This window comes from Psittacula echo (assembly GCF_963264785.1).
Source record: "Psittacula echo genome assembly, chromosome: 1".
Taxonomy (NCBI): domain Eukaryota; kingdom Metazoa; phylum Chordata; class Aves; order Psittaciformes; family Psittacidae; genus Psittacula; species Psittacula echo.
The window spans coordinates 167395943-167413444 of NC_137735.1; the positions used below are offsets into that span (position 1 = coordinate 167395943).

At 62.8% G+C, this 17502-nt stretch overlaps 2 protein-coding genes across 2 annotated transcripts; one reads left to right on the top strand and one right to left on the bottom strand.

The window, feature by feature from the left end:
• Nucleotides 1-3: 3 nt before the first annotated feature.
• On the top strand, nucleotides 4-12281 carry CPT1B (carnitine palmitoyltransferase 1B). The gene is made up of 19 exons (XM_080625489.1): nucleotides 4-942; nucleotides 1035-1116; nucleotides 4191-4336; nucleotides 4623-4762; nucleotides 5199-5370; nucleotides 5561-5662; nucleotides 6004-6141; nucleotides 6498-6575; nucleotides 6660-6767; nucleotides 7154-7238; nucleotides 7395-7590; nucleotides 8170-8461; nucleotides 9002-9118; nucleotides 9310-9474; nucleotides 9951-10085; nucleotides 10494-10646; nucleotides 11137-11250; nucleotides 11516-11608; nucleotides 12153-12281. The coding sequence occupies exons 3-19, from the start codon at nucleotides 4196-4198 to the stop codon at nucleotides 12225-12227; spliced, it is 2304 nt and encodes a 767-aa protein (XP_080481615.1). The 5' UTR covers nucleotides 4-942; nucleotides 1035-1116; nucleotides 4191-4195; the 3' UTR covers nucleotides 12228-12281.
• A 3251-nt stretch (nucleotides 12282-15532) lies between these two features.
• Nucleotides 15533-16953, bottom strand: LOC308217518 (C-type Lectin CRL-like; the record flags this gene model as incomplete). Its single annotated transcript, XM_080610652.1, has 5 exons — nucleotides 15533-15600; nucleotides 15985-16099; nucleotides 16399-16539; nucleotides 16614-16747; nucleotides 16890-16953. The coding sequence occupies 5 exons, from the start codon at nucleotides 16951-16953 to the stop codon at nucleotides 15533-15535; spliced, it is 522 nt and encodes a 173-aa protein (XP_080466778.1).
• Between the last annotated feature and the right edge of the window lie 549 nt (nucleotides 16954-17502).

The window sequence follows — 17502 nt, forward strand, 5'->3', positions numbered from 1 at the left end:
GAGCTGGGGGGGCATCAGCTGCATCCCAGAGCAATGGAATGAGCCAATGGGATGGGGTTCAATGCGGCAAACTGCACTTGGGTCACACCAACCCCCTGCAACGCTCCAGGCTTGGGAAGAGCAGCTGGAAACTGCTCGTGGGAAAGGAGCTGGGGGTGCCGATTGATGGAGCTGAACAGGAGCAGCTTGTGCCCAGGCAGCCAGGAAGCCCCCAGCATCCTGGCCTGGATCAGCACCAGTGTGGCAGCAGGGCCAGGGCAGGGATTGTGCCCTGCACTGGGCACTGGTGAGGCTGCAGCTCGAATCCTGTGTTCAGCTCTGGGCCCCTCACTACAAGAGGGACATTGAGGGGCTGGAGTGGGGCCAGAGAAGGGCAGCGGAGCTGGTGCAGGGCCTGGAGCACAGTGTGATGGGGAAGGGCTGAGGGACCTGGGGGGTTCAGTCTGGAGAAGAGAAGGCTCAGGGGGGACCTGATGGCTCCCTACAAGTGCCTGAGAGGAGGATGGAGCCAGGAGGGGCTGGGCTCTGCTCCCAAGGAACAAGGGATGGGACAAGAGGAACCGGCCTCAAGCTGCATCAGGGCAGGTTTAGATGGAGCTGAGGAACAATTCCTTCCCCAAAGGCATTGGAACAGGTTGCCCAGGGCAGGGCTGGAGCCACCGTCCCTGCGGGTGTTCACACAGCCTGGAGATGAGGCCTCAGTGCCATGGGTTAGTGGTGGCCTTGGCAGTGGTGGGAATGGTTGGACTGATGAGCATGAAGGGCTTTTCCAACCCGGTTGATCCCGTGATCCCATTCTTCCCTCATTCCGTGGCCCCACACTTCCATCCTGCAGCTGCATTTCATCCGTCACTATCTCTCGGAGGCCCCGGGCCACCACAGGGATGCGGCACTTGAGGAGCAGGCGCGCATCGAGCAGGAGATGCTCACCGAGATCCACCGGTGCGTGAGGGCACAGGACCCCTCTCAGCCCCAAACCCTGCCCCCTGCTCCATGGGGTGTGTGGGGCAGGGGTGACAGCTGCTCTCCCACAGGTTCGTTTTGGCCTCTCACTTCTTCTGGGGGCTGTGGTCCATCCTACAGGCCAAGATCTCCACTATCGAGTTTGGGTACCTGGTGAGCACTGCCTTGGGCTCCCCCCCTCAGCGTGGGGTGTTGGGATGGGGAGCACAGCCCTGACCCCCTCCTGTCCCACCAGGACTATGCTCAGAGCCGTTTCGAGGCCTATTTCCAGCACAAGGCGCAGTGCTGAGCGCCCACCACGTCCACCCCAGAGGCCCCAACTTGCAGCCTGTTGTTTCCCGCTGCCGTGTCCCTCCCCACACCTCTAGGGCTGGTGCAGGGGCTGCACTGGGACCAGGGGCTGCTCCTTCCCCCCTCCCTCCGACAGCAGAATGTGACTTGGACCAATAAACACGGTGGCGATGGTGGTGACAGTGGTGGTGGTGGTGACAATGGTGATGGATGTGATGGTGGTGGTGGTGATCGGTGCCTGCTCACCTTGCATGTCTGCTGCTCTGCCTGCCAGCAGCACTGACCCCCTTCTCCCCTGACCCCCATTGCTGGGGGTTGTGGCTGGGGCCATGCAGTAGCACTGGGCTGGAGGGGACAGTAATGGGCACTGCACTAGGACCTGCCCCATGGGTGCTCCAGGGGTGCAGTGCTGGTGAGGAGGACCCTGAGGTGCCTCTGCACCCCCCAGAGGGAGCAGGGACCACCCCAGAACCCTGCCCCTGCAGGGCCCTGCCTGCTCCTGCTTATTCCTGCCTATCCCTGTCTGATCTTGCAGCGGGTCCATGCAGGTCCCAGATCACCTCTTCACCTTCCCCACCAGCAGCAATGGGGGGCTCATGGCTTCACCCTCCCCATGGCCTCCGGGCCCTTGACATGCGTGGGGCAGCAGTGGTGGTCAGAGCATGCCTGTGCATGCAGCAGGGTGATGGGGCACACGCATGTGCCTATGCATGTACCCAGCATGGCTGAGGGGGCAGCATGCAGGTCCCTGCTCGAGGATGCGGGTCCCCCTCAGGATGCTGGTCCTTCTCCACTGTGTTGGTCCCTTCTCCGGGATATGGGGGCCCCCCGGGAAATGTGGGTCTCCCCCCGGGGGTTCTGCATCTTTGGGATGCCGGTTCCCCCCCTCCCCCCAGTATAAGTGGCTCTGTCCTGGGGTCTCGGTCTCTGCAGGGTGTGGGTACCCCCCCCCCCCCCCCCCCCCCCGATGCGGGTCTCTTCCAAGTGTCCTTGTCCTGGGTGTCGGTTTCTGCCCGGTCGCTGCGGATCCCCCTCGGTCCGTGCGGGTCCCCCCGTGCCCGCTCTCCAGGGCGGTGCCGCCGCTCGGTGCCGCCCGATCCCGCCCCGCTGGTGTCCGGTTACCCGGGACCCACCAGCCCGGGGTGTCGCGCTCCCGCGCCCCGCATCAGGTACTGGGCACGGGGGGGGCTGACCCGGGGGGCGACACGGACCGGGGGGGGGCCCGAACCCGACGCGTGCGAGGGGAACGCCGCGAGACTCCCCGGGCCCGGCCCGGCCCGACCCGCGCTCCGCGGGGGCACCACGGACCCCCCCGAGCCCCCCACAGCGCCCCCCGAGCCCCCCGGCCCCGTGCCCCCGCCCGCGCCGCGCCCGAGGCCGCGCCCATGGCCCCGGTTGGGCCGCGGGGTCCCGCTGGGCCGCGACCGGCCCCGGTGACCTTGGGGGGCGCTGCGGGGGGGGCTCGGTACCGCCGCGGTGCGGGGACCCTGGGGGCAGCGCGGAGCAGGGTCACCCTGTGCAGGGCCGTGCAGTGTCATGCGACGCTGTCCCGTGCAGTGCCATGAAGTGCAGGATGATTGCATGCAGCAGGTTGCAGTGCTGAGCCGTGCAGTGTAGCCAGGGCAGTGCAGTGCAGGATGATTGCATGGAGCAAGTTGCAGTGCTGAGCCATGCACTGTAGCCAGGGCAGTGCCGCGCAGTGCACTGCACTCGAAGGCCGGGTTATGTGGTTCAGTGCAGTGCAGTGGGGTGCAGCGTAACACAGTGAGGTGCAGAGCAGTAGTTACTGGTTAGTGGCTGGACTTGGTGATCTTAAAAGTCTTTTCCAACCTGGCTCGTTCTGTGATTTGATGATGATGTGATTAGTTCAGTGCAGTGTAATGCACGCCGTGCAGTGCAGTGTGGCTGTGCAGCTTGGTGTGGCTGTGCATTGTGGTTCAGTGCAGTGTGCTGTAGCTGCTCAGTGCAGTCCGTGCAGTGAAAGCAGCAAGGTGCAGTGTAACCATGCAGTGAAGTGGCCCCCTGGCTCCGTGTGCCATATGCTGTGTGCAGTGTGCCATGTCCCGGTGCAGGGGACAGCATGTGCCATGTGCTGTGTGCAGCTGCAGGCACTAAGGCTGTGCTGCCTTGTCCTTGGCTGCGGGCAGGGCCCGGGCAGCTGCCTGTGAGTGAGGGGTGTGGGGCGGGTGTGTGTGTCCTTGTGCGTATCTTTGTGCCTGTGTCCCTGCGAACCTGTGGGTGTCTGTGTGCCCCTGTGTGTGTCCCTGTGCGTGTCCCTATGTCCCTGCATGTCCCTGTGTGTGTCCCTATGTCCCTGTGTGTGTCCCTGCGTGTCCCTCTGTGTGTCTCTATGTCCCTCTGTGTGCCCCTGTGTGTGTCCCTGTGCGTGTCACTATGTCCCTGCATGTCCCTCTGTGTGTCCCTCTGTGTGTCCCTCTGTGTGTCTCTATGTCCCTGTGTGTGTCCCTGTGTTCCTCTCTGCTCATGTGTATGTGCTGCTGCCGCAGCCGGCTCTGACCCTTCCCTCAGTGGGCCCTCGGCCAAGGCCTCATGACCGCGGCATCAGAGCCAACCGGGGCCTGTGCCGGGGGGGACCTGGGGGTGTCCCGGTGTGCCCATCTGGGGCCAGGCCTGTGCGCACGGGTGTCCCCGTGTGGGGCCAGACCATAGGGCTGCAGTGTGTTGGGTGGGGATGTCTGGGGCTGGGATGTGTGGGGTGGGACCCCCGGGATGTCCATAGGTGGGGCTGGGCCCATGGGGCTGTGCCTGTGGGGTGGGATATGCGAGGTTGGGATGTGTGGGGTGGGACACTCAGAGCTGTCTCCAAGTGGGGCTGTGCCCATAGGGTTGGGATGTGTGGGGTGGGCTGTGTACAGGTCCACGTGTGCGGGTCTGTGTGTGTTTCCCCGTGCCCATGTGGTGCGCTCCCGCCGCAGGCGCCATGGCGGAGGCCCACCAGGCTGTCGCGTTCCAGTTCACGGTCACACCCGAGGGCCTTGACCTGCGGCTGAGCCGCGAGGCCGTGCGGCAGCTCTGCCTCGCCGCCGCGCACGCATGGAAGAAGCGCCTTGTGCAGGCCAAGGTGCGCACCCCGACACCCCCGTCACCTCGTCACCCCTATGGTCACCATCAGCCCATCACCCCTGGCACCCTCATTGTCACCCCATCACACTGACACCCTTGATATCCTGTCACCTCAACACCCTGTCACCCTGTCACCACCAACACCACGTCATCCTGACACCCCATCAGTCTAATACCCTGACACCCCATCCCCATCACCCCATCCCCATCATCCCTATCGTCACCCCATCACCCCCATTGTCACCCCCACTGTCACCCCGGTCACTGCTGCCCTGTGCCCACAGAACACGTTCCTGAGTGGGGTGTACCCGGCCTCCCCGTCCAGCTGGGTGCTTGTGGTCATGGCCACTGCTGGCTCCGTCTACTGCCAGGTCGACCCTTCCCGAGGACTCATCACCCACATCCAGCACTACCTGCCCCAGAGGTGACACTGGGGCACAGGGACACGGGGGGACATGGAGAGATATGGAGACATGAGGACATGGGGTGACACAGGGGAAACATGGAGGGACATGAGGCCATGGGAGGATACCAGGGGACAAGGGGGGATATGGGCACACAAGGACATAGGGGGACAGAGGGGGCATAGAGAGACATGGGAGGAGCCCACCACCCCCATATCACAGTGCTGCAGCCCACGGTGGAGCCCATCCCCATGTCCCAGCCCACGGGCACGATGGACCCCCATGCGTGTCCCCAACACCCTGCATGGTCACGGGCTGTGGCATTGCCCTGGGGGCCAACCCCACACATCCCACCTCCCATATCTCCCCTGCAGCTCAGCCCACATGGGTGCACGTGGGGTCTCCCCTCCTGGCTCAGCCCCATGGAGGGATCCCCCATGTGCCATGTTCCTGCAGCCGGTTCCTGAGCCCCAATGGGCACACGGTGCTGAGCGCGGCGCTGTTCGGCACCGGCGTGTGGCTGGGCACGGTGCTGCTGTTCCGCCGTGCCCTGCGCTTGCTCCTGACCTATCATGGGTGGATGTTCGAGCCCCACGGCCGCCTCAGCCGCCGCACCCGCATCTGGATGGTCAGTGCCTGCGGACATGCGTGGGACACGGGGATGAGGCATGGATGGGGTGGGGTAGGGAGGGAATGGGAAGGGATGGGATGAGGTGGGGATGGGATGTGATGGGAAGGGGTGGAGATGTAATGGGATGGGGTGTGTTGGGTGCTTCATGACCATTCTATGTTCCTTCCTTGGCTCCATGTCCCCGCAGGTGATGATGAAGGTGTTGTCCTTCCGCAAGCCGCTGCTCTACAGCTTCCAGACCTCGCTGCCCAAACTGCCTGTGCCCCCTGTGCAGGCCACCATCACCCGTGTGAGGGATGGGATGGGATGGGGTGGGGTGGGATGGGATGAGGGATCTGTGGTGGGATGCTGGGTCTGTGATGACATGGGATGGAATGAGATGGGGATGGGATGGGATGGGTGGATGGGATTGGATGGGATGGGGATTGATGGGATAGGATGGGATGTGGGATCTATGATGGATTGGGGGGTCTGTGGTGAGATGGTGGGTCTATGATGGCATGGGATAGAATAAGATGGGATGGAATGAGATGGGGAGGGGATGGAATGGATGGAATGAGATGGATGTGGGGTGGATGGCATGGGAGGGGAATGGGATGTGTTTGGGGTCACCCGAGCCCCCTTCTGCAGTACCTGGAGTCAGTGCGGCCACTGATGGACAATGAGAAGTACAATAAGATGGAGACATTGGCCAAGGAGTTCAAGGAGACGATCGCTCCACGGCTGCAAAAGTACCTGATCCTCAAGTCCTGGTGGACAACCAACTATGTGAGTCAGCAGCAGCCCCAGGTGATGGATGGGGGGGTACCCTTGCCACATGTCCCCCGAGATGGCCACATGGACGTGTGGTGATGGTCCCCTCCATCCAGCACCATGGATGATGTCCTCAGCTCAAGCCCAAAGTCCTGCTGCCCATCCCTCATCATGGGAAGGGGGACTTGAGGCCCCTCAAGTGGCCCTGTTGGGTTGGGGGGGTCCTGTTCCCCATCTTCATCCCAATCCCATTTCCATCTGCATCCCATCTCTATCCCCATCCCACCTCCATCCCGTTTGCATTTCTATCCCATGTTATCTCTATCCCATGTCCATCCTCATCTCCTCCCACCCCTTCCCCATCCCCACAGGTCAGTGACTGGTGGGAGGAATACATCTATCTGCGCGGCCGCAGCCCTATCATGGTCAACAGCAACTACTACGCCATGGTAGGGGTCTGGGGGTTCCCAGCGCTGTGTGACACCACCCCCCCCCGACTCCCCCACAGCCTCATGGAGTGTCGTGTCCCGCAGGATTTTCTGTATGTGACCCCCAGCCACATCCAGGCTGCGCGTGCTGGGAATGCAGTTCACGCCATGATCCTGTACCGCCGCAAGCTGGACCGTGGCGAGCTGCCCCCTGTGAGCAAGGGGGCTCTGTGGGGCTTACAGGGGTCCTGGGGGTGTTTGGGAGGCTGGGCTGGGGAAACAGTGTGGGGCAGGGGGGAGTCACTGTTGGGCTGGTGCGGGGCCCTGGCATTTGTGGGGCTGGATTATGGGGTCCCAGGGAATCTGTAGGTCTGGGTTGGGGATGCAGGTTGGGAGTGCAAGGGTATCTGTGGATCTGAGTTGGGGGATGCAGGTTAGGGGTGCAGGGGTATCTGTGGGTCTGGGTTAGGGGATGCAGGTTGAGGGTGCAGGAGTATCTGTGGATATGGGTTGGGGGATGCAGGTTGGGGGTGCAGGGGGATCTGTGGGTCTGGGTTGTTGGGGTGCAGGTCACAGCCCCTCTCACCACTGCCCCACAGCTGATGGCGCTGGGCATTGTCCCCATGTGCTCCTCCCAGTCGGAGCGAATGTTCAACACCACCCGCATCCCGGGCAAGGAGACTGGTATGGGGGACATGGGACATTGGGGGGCAGAAGGGTCACAGGGGGGACCCCAACCCCTGCAGGACATGTCAGGGTGTCCCTGTCTGTGGGGTGCCTGTGACTCCTATGTCCCCATATCCCAGTGTCCCATACCCCATGTCCGTGTCCCCACCGCAGACCAGCTGGTGCACCTAGGGGACAGCCGGCACGTGGCCGTGTTCCACCGCGGGCGGTTCTACCGGCTGTGGCTGTACAAGGGGGGGCAGCTGCTGCCGCCCTGCGACCTCCAGCTCCAGTTCCAGCGCATCCTGGATGATCCCTCAGGACCACAGCCGGGCGAGGAGAGGCTGGCGGCGCTTACCGCAGGGGAGAGGTGTGGGGCTGGGATGTGGGGCTATGGCGCTGGTGGTGCTCACCACAGGGGAGAGGTGGGGAGTAGCAATGGGGACTATGGGGCTGTCGGGGGTACGGCAGGTGCTGTGGGGTGTACAGCAGGTGCTGTGGATACTGTGCATGCAGCGGGTGCTGTGCATGTGGCACATGCTGTGGGTGCTGCTGTGGGTGCTGTGCACATGGTGCACACCATACGTGCATGCACACTGTGCTGTGTTGCTGTGAGTGCTGTGGGTGCTGCAGGTGCTTTACATGCAGTGGGTACTGTGCTTTGCTGTGCATGCTGTGGGTGCTGTGCATGCAGTGCTTGTGGGGCTAACAGGGCAGTGGGATGTGCTGTGGGTGCTGTGCAGGTGCTGCCAAGCAGCAGGCACAGGGAATGGAGCAGGTTCTCTGGGATGGGGCCCTGGGGACTCCCATGGGTGGGGACTCGCTGTGAGTCAGTGTGGGAGCTCAGGGACTCGCTATGGGTCAAGATGTGGGACATGGGGTGCCTCTATGGGTCTCAGTGGGGTGTGTGGCTCTCCCTGTGGGTCCCAGCGTGGCGCCTGTGCCGCAGGGTGCCGTGGGCCGAGGCGCGTGCGAGGTTCTTCAGCCACGGCCCCAACAAGGTGTCGCTGGATGCCATCGAGCGTGCCGCGTTCTTTGTGACGCTGGACGAGGAGGCGCACGGTGCAGCGCCACAGCGCGAGGGCTGCATGGATGCTTATGCCAAGTCCCTGCTGCACGGCCGCTGCTACGACCGCTGGTTCGACAAGTCCTTCACCCTCGTGGTCTACAGCAATGGGAAGCTGGGCGCCAACGCCGAGCACTCCTGGGCCGATGCGCCCGTTGTTGGCCACCTCTGGGAGGTACCAGGGGCCCACCGGGAACACCCGGGGGACCCCCACTGGGCACCCTGGGGATGGGTACTCCAGGGATGGGCAGCTCATGGGCACCCCCTAGGGAATCCTATTGGACACCTTCGTTGGGTATCCCAGAGCTTGGGACCCCCATTGGGCACCCCTAGTTGAGCATCATGCAATTTGGGACCCCCATTGGACACCCTCAATTGAGCACATCCAGTTGCGGACCCCTGTGGTGCACCCCAGGGTTAGGGACCCTCATTGGGCACTCCCAGTTGGGGACTTTTATAGTGTACCATAAATTGAGTACCCCCAGGCTGGGAACTTACATTGAACACTCCCAGTTGGGCACCCCTAGTCATGGACTCCTCTCCCGGGGGGGATGTGTGGGGCTGGGAGGACTTAGGGGGCTCACACTGGGGCAGTGGGGGTTGGATTGGGGGGGATGGGGCAGTGCTGGGCGGGGGGAGATCAAGGGTAGGGGGTCTAGAGGGTTTTGGGGGGTCTTGGGGGCCATTGCCCCACACCCACATCTCTCCACCCCAGTTCATGCTGGGCACAGATCGGTTCAAGCTGGGCTACACAGAGGATGGACACTGCAAGGGGGAGCCCAACACAATGCTGCCCCCCCCGCAGCGCCTGCAGTGGGACATCCCAGCGGAGGTGGGTCTGATTCCCCAACCCCTGCCCCACATCATGGGGTGGTCTCTGCCTCATGGCACCAGCAAATGAGGTGCCGTTGGCCCTCTGGTGTCCCAGTGCATGGTGGTGCCCAGGGTGAGTGATGTGGGGCAAGTTCTGTGTCCCCCACATGTCCTGTGTCCCTATGGATGCTATGTCCCATGTCCCCGCAGTGCTGTGCAGCCATTGAGCGCTCGTACCTGCTGGCACGATCACTGGCCGACGACGTGGACTTCCATGTGTTCCACTTCTCGGACTTTGGGAAGGGGCTCATCAAGCGATGCCGGACCAGCCCCGACGCCTTCATCCAGATCAGCCTCCAGCTTGCCCACTTCCGCGTGAGGAACAGGGGAAGGCAGCAGGAATGGGGGTGGTGGGAATGGGAAGGCGGTTGGGATGGAATGGGGCTGGGATGTGGTGGGATGAAGATGGGATGAGGTGTGATGGAATGAGTTGTGTTAGAAGGAGGTGGGATGTGATGGGAAGAGGTGGGACGTGTTGGGATGAGGTGGGACGTGTTGGGATGTGATGGGATGGATGGCATGTGATGGGACACATTGGGATGTGATGGGATGAGGATGGATGCGATGGGATGTGGTGGGATGGGATGAGGTGGTCTATGATGTGGTGGGATGAGGTGTGATGGGATGGGATGAGGTGGGATGGGTGGGATGTGTTGGGGGATATGATGTGTTGGGATATGATGTGGTGTGTTGGGCTGAGGTGTGATGTGATGGGATAAGGTGGGATGGGTGGGATGTGTTGGGATGGGATGTTTTGGGATGAGGTGTGAGGCGCTGTGGTGGTTGAGCAGGACAAGGGCCAGTTCTGCCTGACGTACGAGGCGTCCATGACACGGCTGTTCCGCGATGGCCGCACCGAGACCGTGCGCTCCTGCACCGCTGAGTCCACAGCCTTCGTGCGCAGCATGGCTGACCCTGCGCAGACCGTGAGCACCGCGGGTGCGCGCGTCACATCCCATGGGGTGTCCCCGGGTGCCCTGTGGGTGCCCCTGCTCTTTGGGAATGACAGTCCTGGGAAAGAGCCCCTCTCTGGAGGAGGAGGCCACATCCCCCTCTGGGGTCTCCATCCCTCACTGACATCCAAATCCCTGGGGTCCAAACCTCTCAGAGGTCCTCATCCTTCATGGAGGGTCCCCATCTCTGGCAGATGTCCCTACTACTTGGAGACATCCCCATCCCTTAGGAAGATCTGTGTCCCTCATGGTGGTCCTTGTCCTTTGGGTCATCCCAGTCTCTCCTGAGGCGCCCATGGCTGGGTCTCCCTGTCCAGAACTGTCCCTGGTGTCTGTGCCATATGTGACGCGGTGTCCCTGGTGTGTGTCGGTGCCTCACAGCGCGCGGAGCGGCAGCGGCTGTTCCGGTTGGCGGCAGAGAAGCACCAGCTCATGTACCGCTTGGCCATGACCGGCGCTGGCATCGACCGACACCTCTTCTGCCTCTACCTGATGTCACGATACCTGGGGTTGCAGTCGCCCTTCCTTGCCCAGGTCAGCACCACGCGGGGCAGAGGACATGGCATGGGCACCTGTAGCACATGGGACAGGCATGGGCACATATAGCACATGGGAGAGGCTTGGGCACACGTAGCATATGGGGCAGGCATGGACACACATAGCATACGGGACAAGCATGGGCACATACAGCAGCACATGGAACATGGCACGGGCACACATAGCAGATGGGATGCTGCAGCATGCAGGGCACACAGGACACTGCATGGGCACATGGGGCACACAGGACACAGCATGGGCACACGGGGCACACAGGACACAGCATGGGCACATGGAGCACAGAGGACACTGCATGGGTGTGCAGGAGAAAGCCGCCACCCTGACGTGTCCCAGCACATGCGTGTGCAAGGGCTGCACACACTACATGGCACACGTGTGCCCAGCTGGGGTGCAGTGGCTGCTCTGGGTTGTACTGAGCTGCACTGGGGTGCACTGGTCTGTACTGGGTGCCCTGGCTGTGGTGCAGGTGCTGTCGGAGCCGTGGCGTCTCTCCACCAGCCAGACCCCACAGCAGCAGCTCAACATGTTTGACCTCAACAAGTTCCCTGACCATGTCTCCACCGGCGGCGGCTTCGGGCCTGTGAGTATGGGGGATGAGGGGGTATTGGGGGAGTCCTGGGGGTGCAGGTGGGTGCTGGGGGGTCTGGGCTGGGGGACTAGGGAGGTCCTGGGGGATAATGGGATCCTGGGGGTCATGGGGATGTCCTGGGGTTCCAGCGGGGTGGTGGAGGGTCCCGGGGGAAGGTGATGCCCAATACTCACCATGGCCCTGGGCAGGGACGTGCTGCAGGCAGGTGCCCCCAGCCCCATGACGCAGTGGGTCCCACCTTCCCCTTTGCCTGCAGGTGGCGGATGATGGTTATGGTGTCTCCTACATCATTGCTGGGGAAAACCTGATCAACTTCCACGTATCCAGCAAGTTCTCAAGTCCTGAGACGGTGAGAGAGGGGCTGGGAATGACAGCAATGGGATGGCGATGGGATGGAGAGACTTGGGGTGTTGATGAGGAGCAGCTCAACACCCTCTGCTCTGGAGCCAGGCTGAGGGAGCTGGGCTGGGTCAGCCTGGAGAAGAGAAGGCTCCTTACGAGGAGACCTTAGAGCAGCTCCAGTGCCTAAAGGGGCTTCAGGAAACCTGGAGAGGGGCTTTGGACAAGGGCCTGTAGGGACAGGCCAAGGGGAATGGCTTTAACCTGCCAGAGGGGAGACTGAGATGAGCTCTTAGGCAGAAGCTCTTCCCAGTGAGGGTGCTGAGGCGCTGGCCCAGGGTGCCCAGAGAAGCTGTGGCTGCCCCATCCCTGGCAGTGTTCAAGGCCAGGTTGGACACAGGGGCTTGGAGCAAGCTGCTCTAGTGGAAGGTGTCCCTGCCCGTGGCAGGGGTTGGACTGAAGGGGCTTTAGGGTCCCTCCCAGCACACCCCAGTGCATGGCTCTGTGGTGCCTGGGGGCTGTGGGGGGCAGTGGGTCACTGTGCTGCCCCGCAGGACTCGAAGCGCTTCGGCAGGCACATCCGTCAGGCCATGCTGGATGTCGCAGAGCTCTTTGACAAGCCCAAGTGATGTTGGAGCCAAGCCCCAGGCGAGGGGCACGGAGCTGGGTGGGGGCTGCGGGAGCCCCGATGCCAGGGGAGAGGCTGGGGGTGCTGGGGGGTTCCCAGGGTCTCTGCTCTGATCATACTTCCAATAAAGGTTGTTGGTGTGATGTGGATGGGTCCCTTGCACCCAGCGTGGCCCCGTGGGGGTCCCACAGTCCCCTGGCACTGTCCCATGGGCAGCAGATGAAGGGTGCAGCCGGTGACTGGTGATACATGTTGTGCTGGTACCTGTGACGTGGGGTGTGCAGTGGGTGTGCATTGGGGCATGGTGCCCCAATGGCACCATCCTGCCATAGCTGCTGCATCCATTGGGGCTGGGCTGGAGCTGGGGTGTGGGGAGGGATTCAGGACCTCCCAGTGCAGCACCACCTGGGCCTGGGAGGCTCTGGGGGCAGCATGAGAAACACACAGGACCCACAGCTCACAGCCTGCACCCAGCACCCACAGCCTGCACCCGTAGTACACACAGCCTGTACCTGACATCCACTCCCTGCCTGCACCCTGCCTGCATATCCTCCTTTCACATCCCTTTGCACCCCTGCCTGCTCCTGGTGCCAGGGCCAACAATGTCCCCGTGCAGAGGGACATGGTGGGGAGGTGACCGGGAGGTGTAACAGCAGTGTCCCTGCAGCAATGTCCCCTCTGTACCCACTAGCACAAGGCCACCTTCACCATCACCATCCCCACACCCTTGGCCGTGTCCCTGCTCACATGGGGTTGGGGGCTCCTGACTCTCAGCCAGGATTGGGGGTGTCACTGTGTGAGTGGCCCTGGGGAGACCTGCCCAGTGCTGGGCCCATCCTGCACCTGCACTCTGTACCCTGCACTGGGAGACATCCTGCACCCTCACACCCTGCACTGGGTCACATCCTGCGCCCTGATCTCACATCAGGGCCCCATCCTGCACCCAGATCTGCACTGGGGACCCAGAAGCTGTGGATGGATGAAACCAGGCTGGGTCCTGGTAGGGATAGCGACCTGCTGGAGCATGTCTGGAGCCATCATGTGTCCATCAGGAACGTGTCCAGAGCTGTGATGCTTGTCCCTGGGGAGTGTGTCCAGAACCATCACACAGGTCTGTCTGGAGTGTGTCCAGAGCCGTGACCGTGTCCATTGGGCTCATGTCTGGAGCCGTGACGCGTGTCCACTGGGAGTGTGTCCGGAGTCGTCATGCGTGTCTGTCTGGAGCCGTCACAGTGCTGGGTCCTGCTCCTTATCTGATCCCGGCTGGGCAGCATGCCCAGTGCCGGTGTGTGGGTGCCACCGAGTGCACTGGGTGTTCACACTGGTGCTGTGGGCACTCCCGTCAGTGCCAGTCACACATGGTGTGGTTCACCCCCATGTCCCATCACCCATGTCCCGTGTCCTATCTCCTGTTCCCGCCCCCTCCACTCGTCGTCCCTATAAAGACCTCGGCCCACTCCAGCCTCCCTGTTCAGCGCAGGTCAGGATGGGACTCGCGGCTCTCCTGGGGCTCTGCCTGATCGGCTGCCTGGTGCTGAGCCCCTGGCTGCAAGGTGAGACCCCGCAGCACCCCAAAACCTGCCTTTACTCTGTAGCACCCCTTGCAGCACCCATCACACTGCAGCACTCCCTGCACCCAGCACCCATCCAGCACCCTGCAGTACCCCCTGCCTGCACCCTCTGCCATCCCCAGCTCCTCAAAATGTGGTGATTCAGGGTCAGCCTCCTAAACGGGGGTCTGGCCGCAGGCGGGGCTATGGGCAGGGCTATGGGGGAGTTCCGGTGCTGACCTCAGCCCCCGTTGCAGGGGTGCTGGCGGGCCCGTGCCCGCGCGAGTGGCTGTCGCTGGGGGGGCACTGCTATGGATACTTCGGGCAGGAGCTGAGCTGGCGCCGGGCAGAGGTAGGTCTGGGGGTCTCTGTGTGTGTGTGTCCGTCCCCACGGCTGCGGTCCCCCCCGACCTGCCTGTGCCCCCAGGCCTGGTGCAAGGCTGCCCGCGGCGGGGGACACTTGGCCTCGCTGCACACCCCGGAGGAGCACCGGGCACTGGCAGCCTTCATCAGCCGAAGTCAGCGCCAGCAGCGGCACCAGCACCAGCACCCGCAGCGCGAGGAAGAGGATGATGATGACAACGTCTGGATTGGCCTCTACCGGCGGGTGGGTGCTCCTTGCGATGCCCCCAGTGCTGCCCATAGTCCGTCCATCCATCCATCCATCCATTCATCCATCCACCCATCCATCCATCCATCCATCCATCCATCCATCATCCATCCATCCATCCATCCATCCATCCATCCATCCATCCATCCATCCATCCATCATCCATCCATCCATTCACCCTAACTCTATCCCTGTCCCTGTCCATCTCCCTGCTTGCCCATCCCTGTCCCTGTCCCCATCCCTTTCCTGTCCCTGCTTGTCCCTGTCACTGCCTATCCCTTCCCGTCCCTGTTCCCATCCCTGTCCTTGCCCGTTCCTGTACCCGTCCCTGTCTCTGTCCCCGTCCCCGTCCCTGCCCCTGTCGCTGACCCTTGGCGGTGCCCAGGGCCAGGCGTGGTCCTGGGTGGACGGCTCTCGGCGGCGCTACTCGGCCTGGGACGGGGACGACGGGGCCGCGGGGCCGCGCTGCGCCGCGCTGGAGGATGCGGCTGGTGAGCGGGAGATGGAGGGGGATGGGGGTGATGTGGAGTGGTGGAGGGTGGTTGGGGGTGACGTGGGGCAGCTGGGGGCAGTTGGGAGGTAGTTGGGGGTGGTTGGGGGCAGATGGGGGGCAGTTATGGGGCCTGGCCCCAGTGCTGGTGCCTCTCCTGCAGGTTTCATGTCCTGGGACATCGAGTCCTGCAGCGAGAGGAAACCCTTCATCTGCAAATACGCGGCCTGAGGAGGGGCATCCAGAGACCTGTGTCCCTCCCAACAGCCCCCGTCACCCCCGGACCTCCACGGCCCTCCCCTACAATAAAGTCCCCCCCCCGAGCACCCCGTGTGTTCTCTGCTGTGTCCAGGAGGTGTCCCCATGACAGCAGGAGTCCCCCCATGGCAGGGGTGTCCTCATAGCCCCACTTTGTCCCCGCTGCCCCCATCCATGGGAAACAGGTGGTTTTGGTGGTGGCACCGCTGGTGCCCACTCGTGTGGTGGGAGAAGAACAGGCGCAGGCGGGTGCTGGGTGCTGGGGACGAGCTTTATTGGTGCCAGGTGTACTGGGGGGTTCATAGGGACGTGCATGAGGGAGTGCAGGGTTAGGGGTACACTGGGGGGGTGCAGGCAGGAGGGCTTCACAGGGTGACCCCTTCCCAGGGCACAGCTCCTCAGAGCTGGTGGCGGCACACGAAGGAGAACTTCATGTCGCAGGGGTAGTCATGCCACAGTCTGAAACCTGGGCGCGGGCAGAGGGTCATCAGAGGCACCACCGGTACCCACCAGCACCCACCGGCACACACAGGCACCCACCAGAACCCCCCCTCCACCACCAGCACACCCCTTACACCACCAGCACCCACTGGCACACCCTAGCACCCCCCTTCCACCAGCAGCACCCCCCATGTCACACTCTTTTACATCCATCACCCCATCTCCATCACCCTCATCTCCATCATTCCCATCTCCATTTTCCATGTACATCATACCATCTCCATCACCCCACCTCCATCATCTCCATCACCCCTTTAGCACCAACACCCCAGCTCCCCCATGGTTACCACACACCCTTCATGTCCCATGTCCCTGTGTGCCCCCATGTCCCCTTGTCCTTGTGGCTCACCCGAGAGGTGGTACAGCACCGCACAGTCCTCCTTGTCCCACAGGTTGTTGGGTTGTCCCGGGGCCCAGCTTGTGAAGTCTAAGGCTGAGCTATCCGTCCACTTCCACCGCCGGGACTGGAAGCACGTGGGGGGTCCATGTGTCTTATGGGGGTCAGTGGGTGCCATGGTGTGTTCGTGTTCCCATGCTGTGTCTGTGTGCCTATGCTGGGTCTGTGTGTCCCATGTTGGGTCCATCTGCCCACACTGGGTCTGGGTGCCCATGCTGTGTCAATGTATCTCATGGTGTGTCTGTATCCCCATGTGTCTGTGTTCCCATGCGGGGTCTGCGTATCCCAGGCTGTGTCCATGTTGGATCAGTATCCCCCGTGTCCCCGTGGTGTCCCCATGTCCCGGGTCAGCCCCACATCACTCACGTGCTCTTCGTCCAGGAGCCCTATCCAGACGTTGCCTGTGGCGTGGCTCTGGCTCTCCAGGTACGCGGCCAGGACACGGCTGGCACCTTGGCTGTGGATGGAGGCCAAGTGCCCCATGGGCCCATAGCGCTCGCACTCGGCCTGGAGGGCACGGAGACGTCAGCATCTGGCAGCAGAACTCCCGGACCCCCCCACCCCAGACCCCCCAGACCCACCTCAGCCTCGGCCCACGTCAGCTGCTCCTGGAAGAAGCCATAGCAATAGCCCCTGAAGTAGCGCCAGTTCTGGGGGCAGGAGACTGTGACCCCCACCTGCACAGGGGTGGGGGCCAGGGGGGCACCCAGGCACCCTGCAATGCACCGGGTACACAGTGATGGGAGGGCACCCAGAGCACCCACTGCTGGGGGGCGGGATGTGGGTGTGGGGCCAGAGCAGCACCCCCCAATGGGACACCCCAAGCAGGGACACCCCATCCAGAGAAACCTCCCTACCATGGACACCCCATCCAGGGACTCCTAAACTCAGGGACACCCCCTCTGGGGACACCCCCTTCATGGGACCCCCCATCCACAGACATGTCCATTTCCCTCAGAGGAGTCTCTGGGAGGGGTTCCATGGGCAGGGCTGGGACCTGGGCTGCTATGGGATGGAGATGATGGGATCAGGGATTGGGGACCAGGGGCTGGGAATTGTGGAGCAGGGAGTAGGAACTGAGATTTGGGAACAAGGATTGGGTTTGCAAATTGGGGTTTAAGGAGCAGGGAGTGGAGATCAATGATTGGGGAGCAGAGAGCTGGGATCAGGGAAGAAGTATCAGGGATCTGAGATGAGGGATTTGGGATCAGGGGATTAGGGATGGGGGTGTTGGGGATTCAGGGTTCAGGGGTTCAAGGGATGGGGGTTTTGGGGGGTGCTGGATGGGGCACTGCCCGGGGGGGTCACAGGGAATTCCGGCGGTGTCCCAGGGCTGGGCTCAGGAATCACCTCCCAGGCAGGCAGTGAGGAGCAGGCAGCAGAGCAGGCGAGGCGGGAGCCGGGACCCTGCATGCATCCTGCCTGCGGATGGGATGGAATCAGGACGATGGGTGGGGCTGTGGACCCCAT

Bases quoted from the DNA above. Each gene is read 5' to 3' on its own strand.
- CPT1B (XM_080625489.1), top strand. From the start codon at position 4,196: ATGGCGGAGGCCCACCAGGCTGTCGCGTTCCAGTTCACGGTCACACCC. The intron at 4,763-5,198 runs GTGACACTGGGG...ATGTTCCTGCAG, and splicing joins CAGCACTACCTGCCCCAGAG to CCGGTTCCTGAGCCCCAATG. The intron at 9,119-9,309 runs GTGGGTCTGATT...ATGTCCCCGCAG, and splicing joins AGTGGGACATCCCAGCGGAG to TGCTGTGCAGCCATTGAGCG.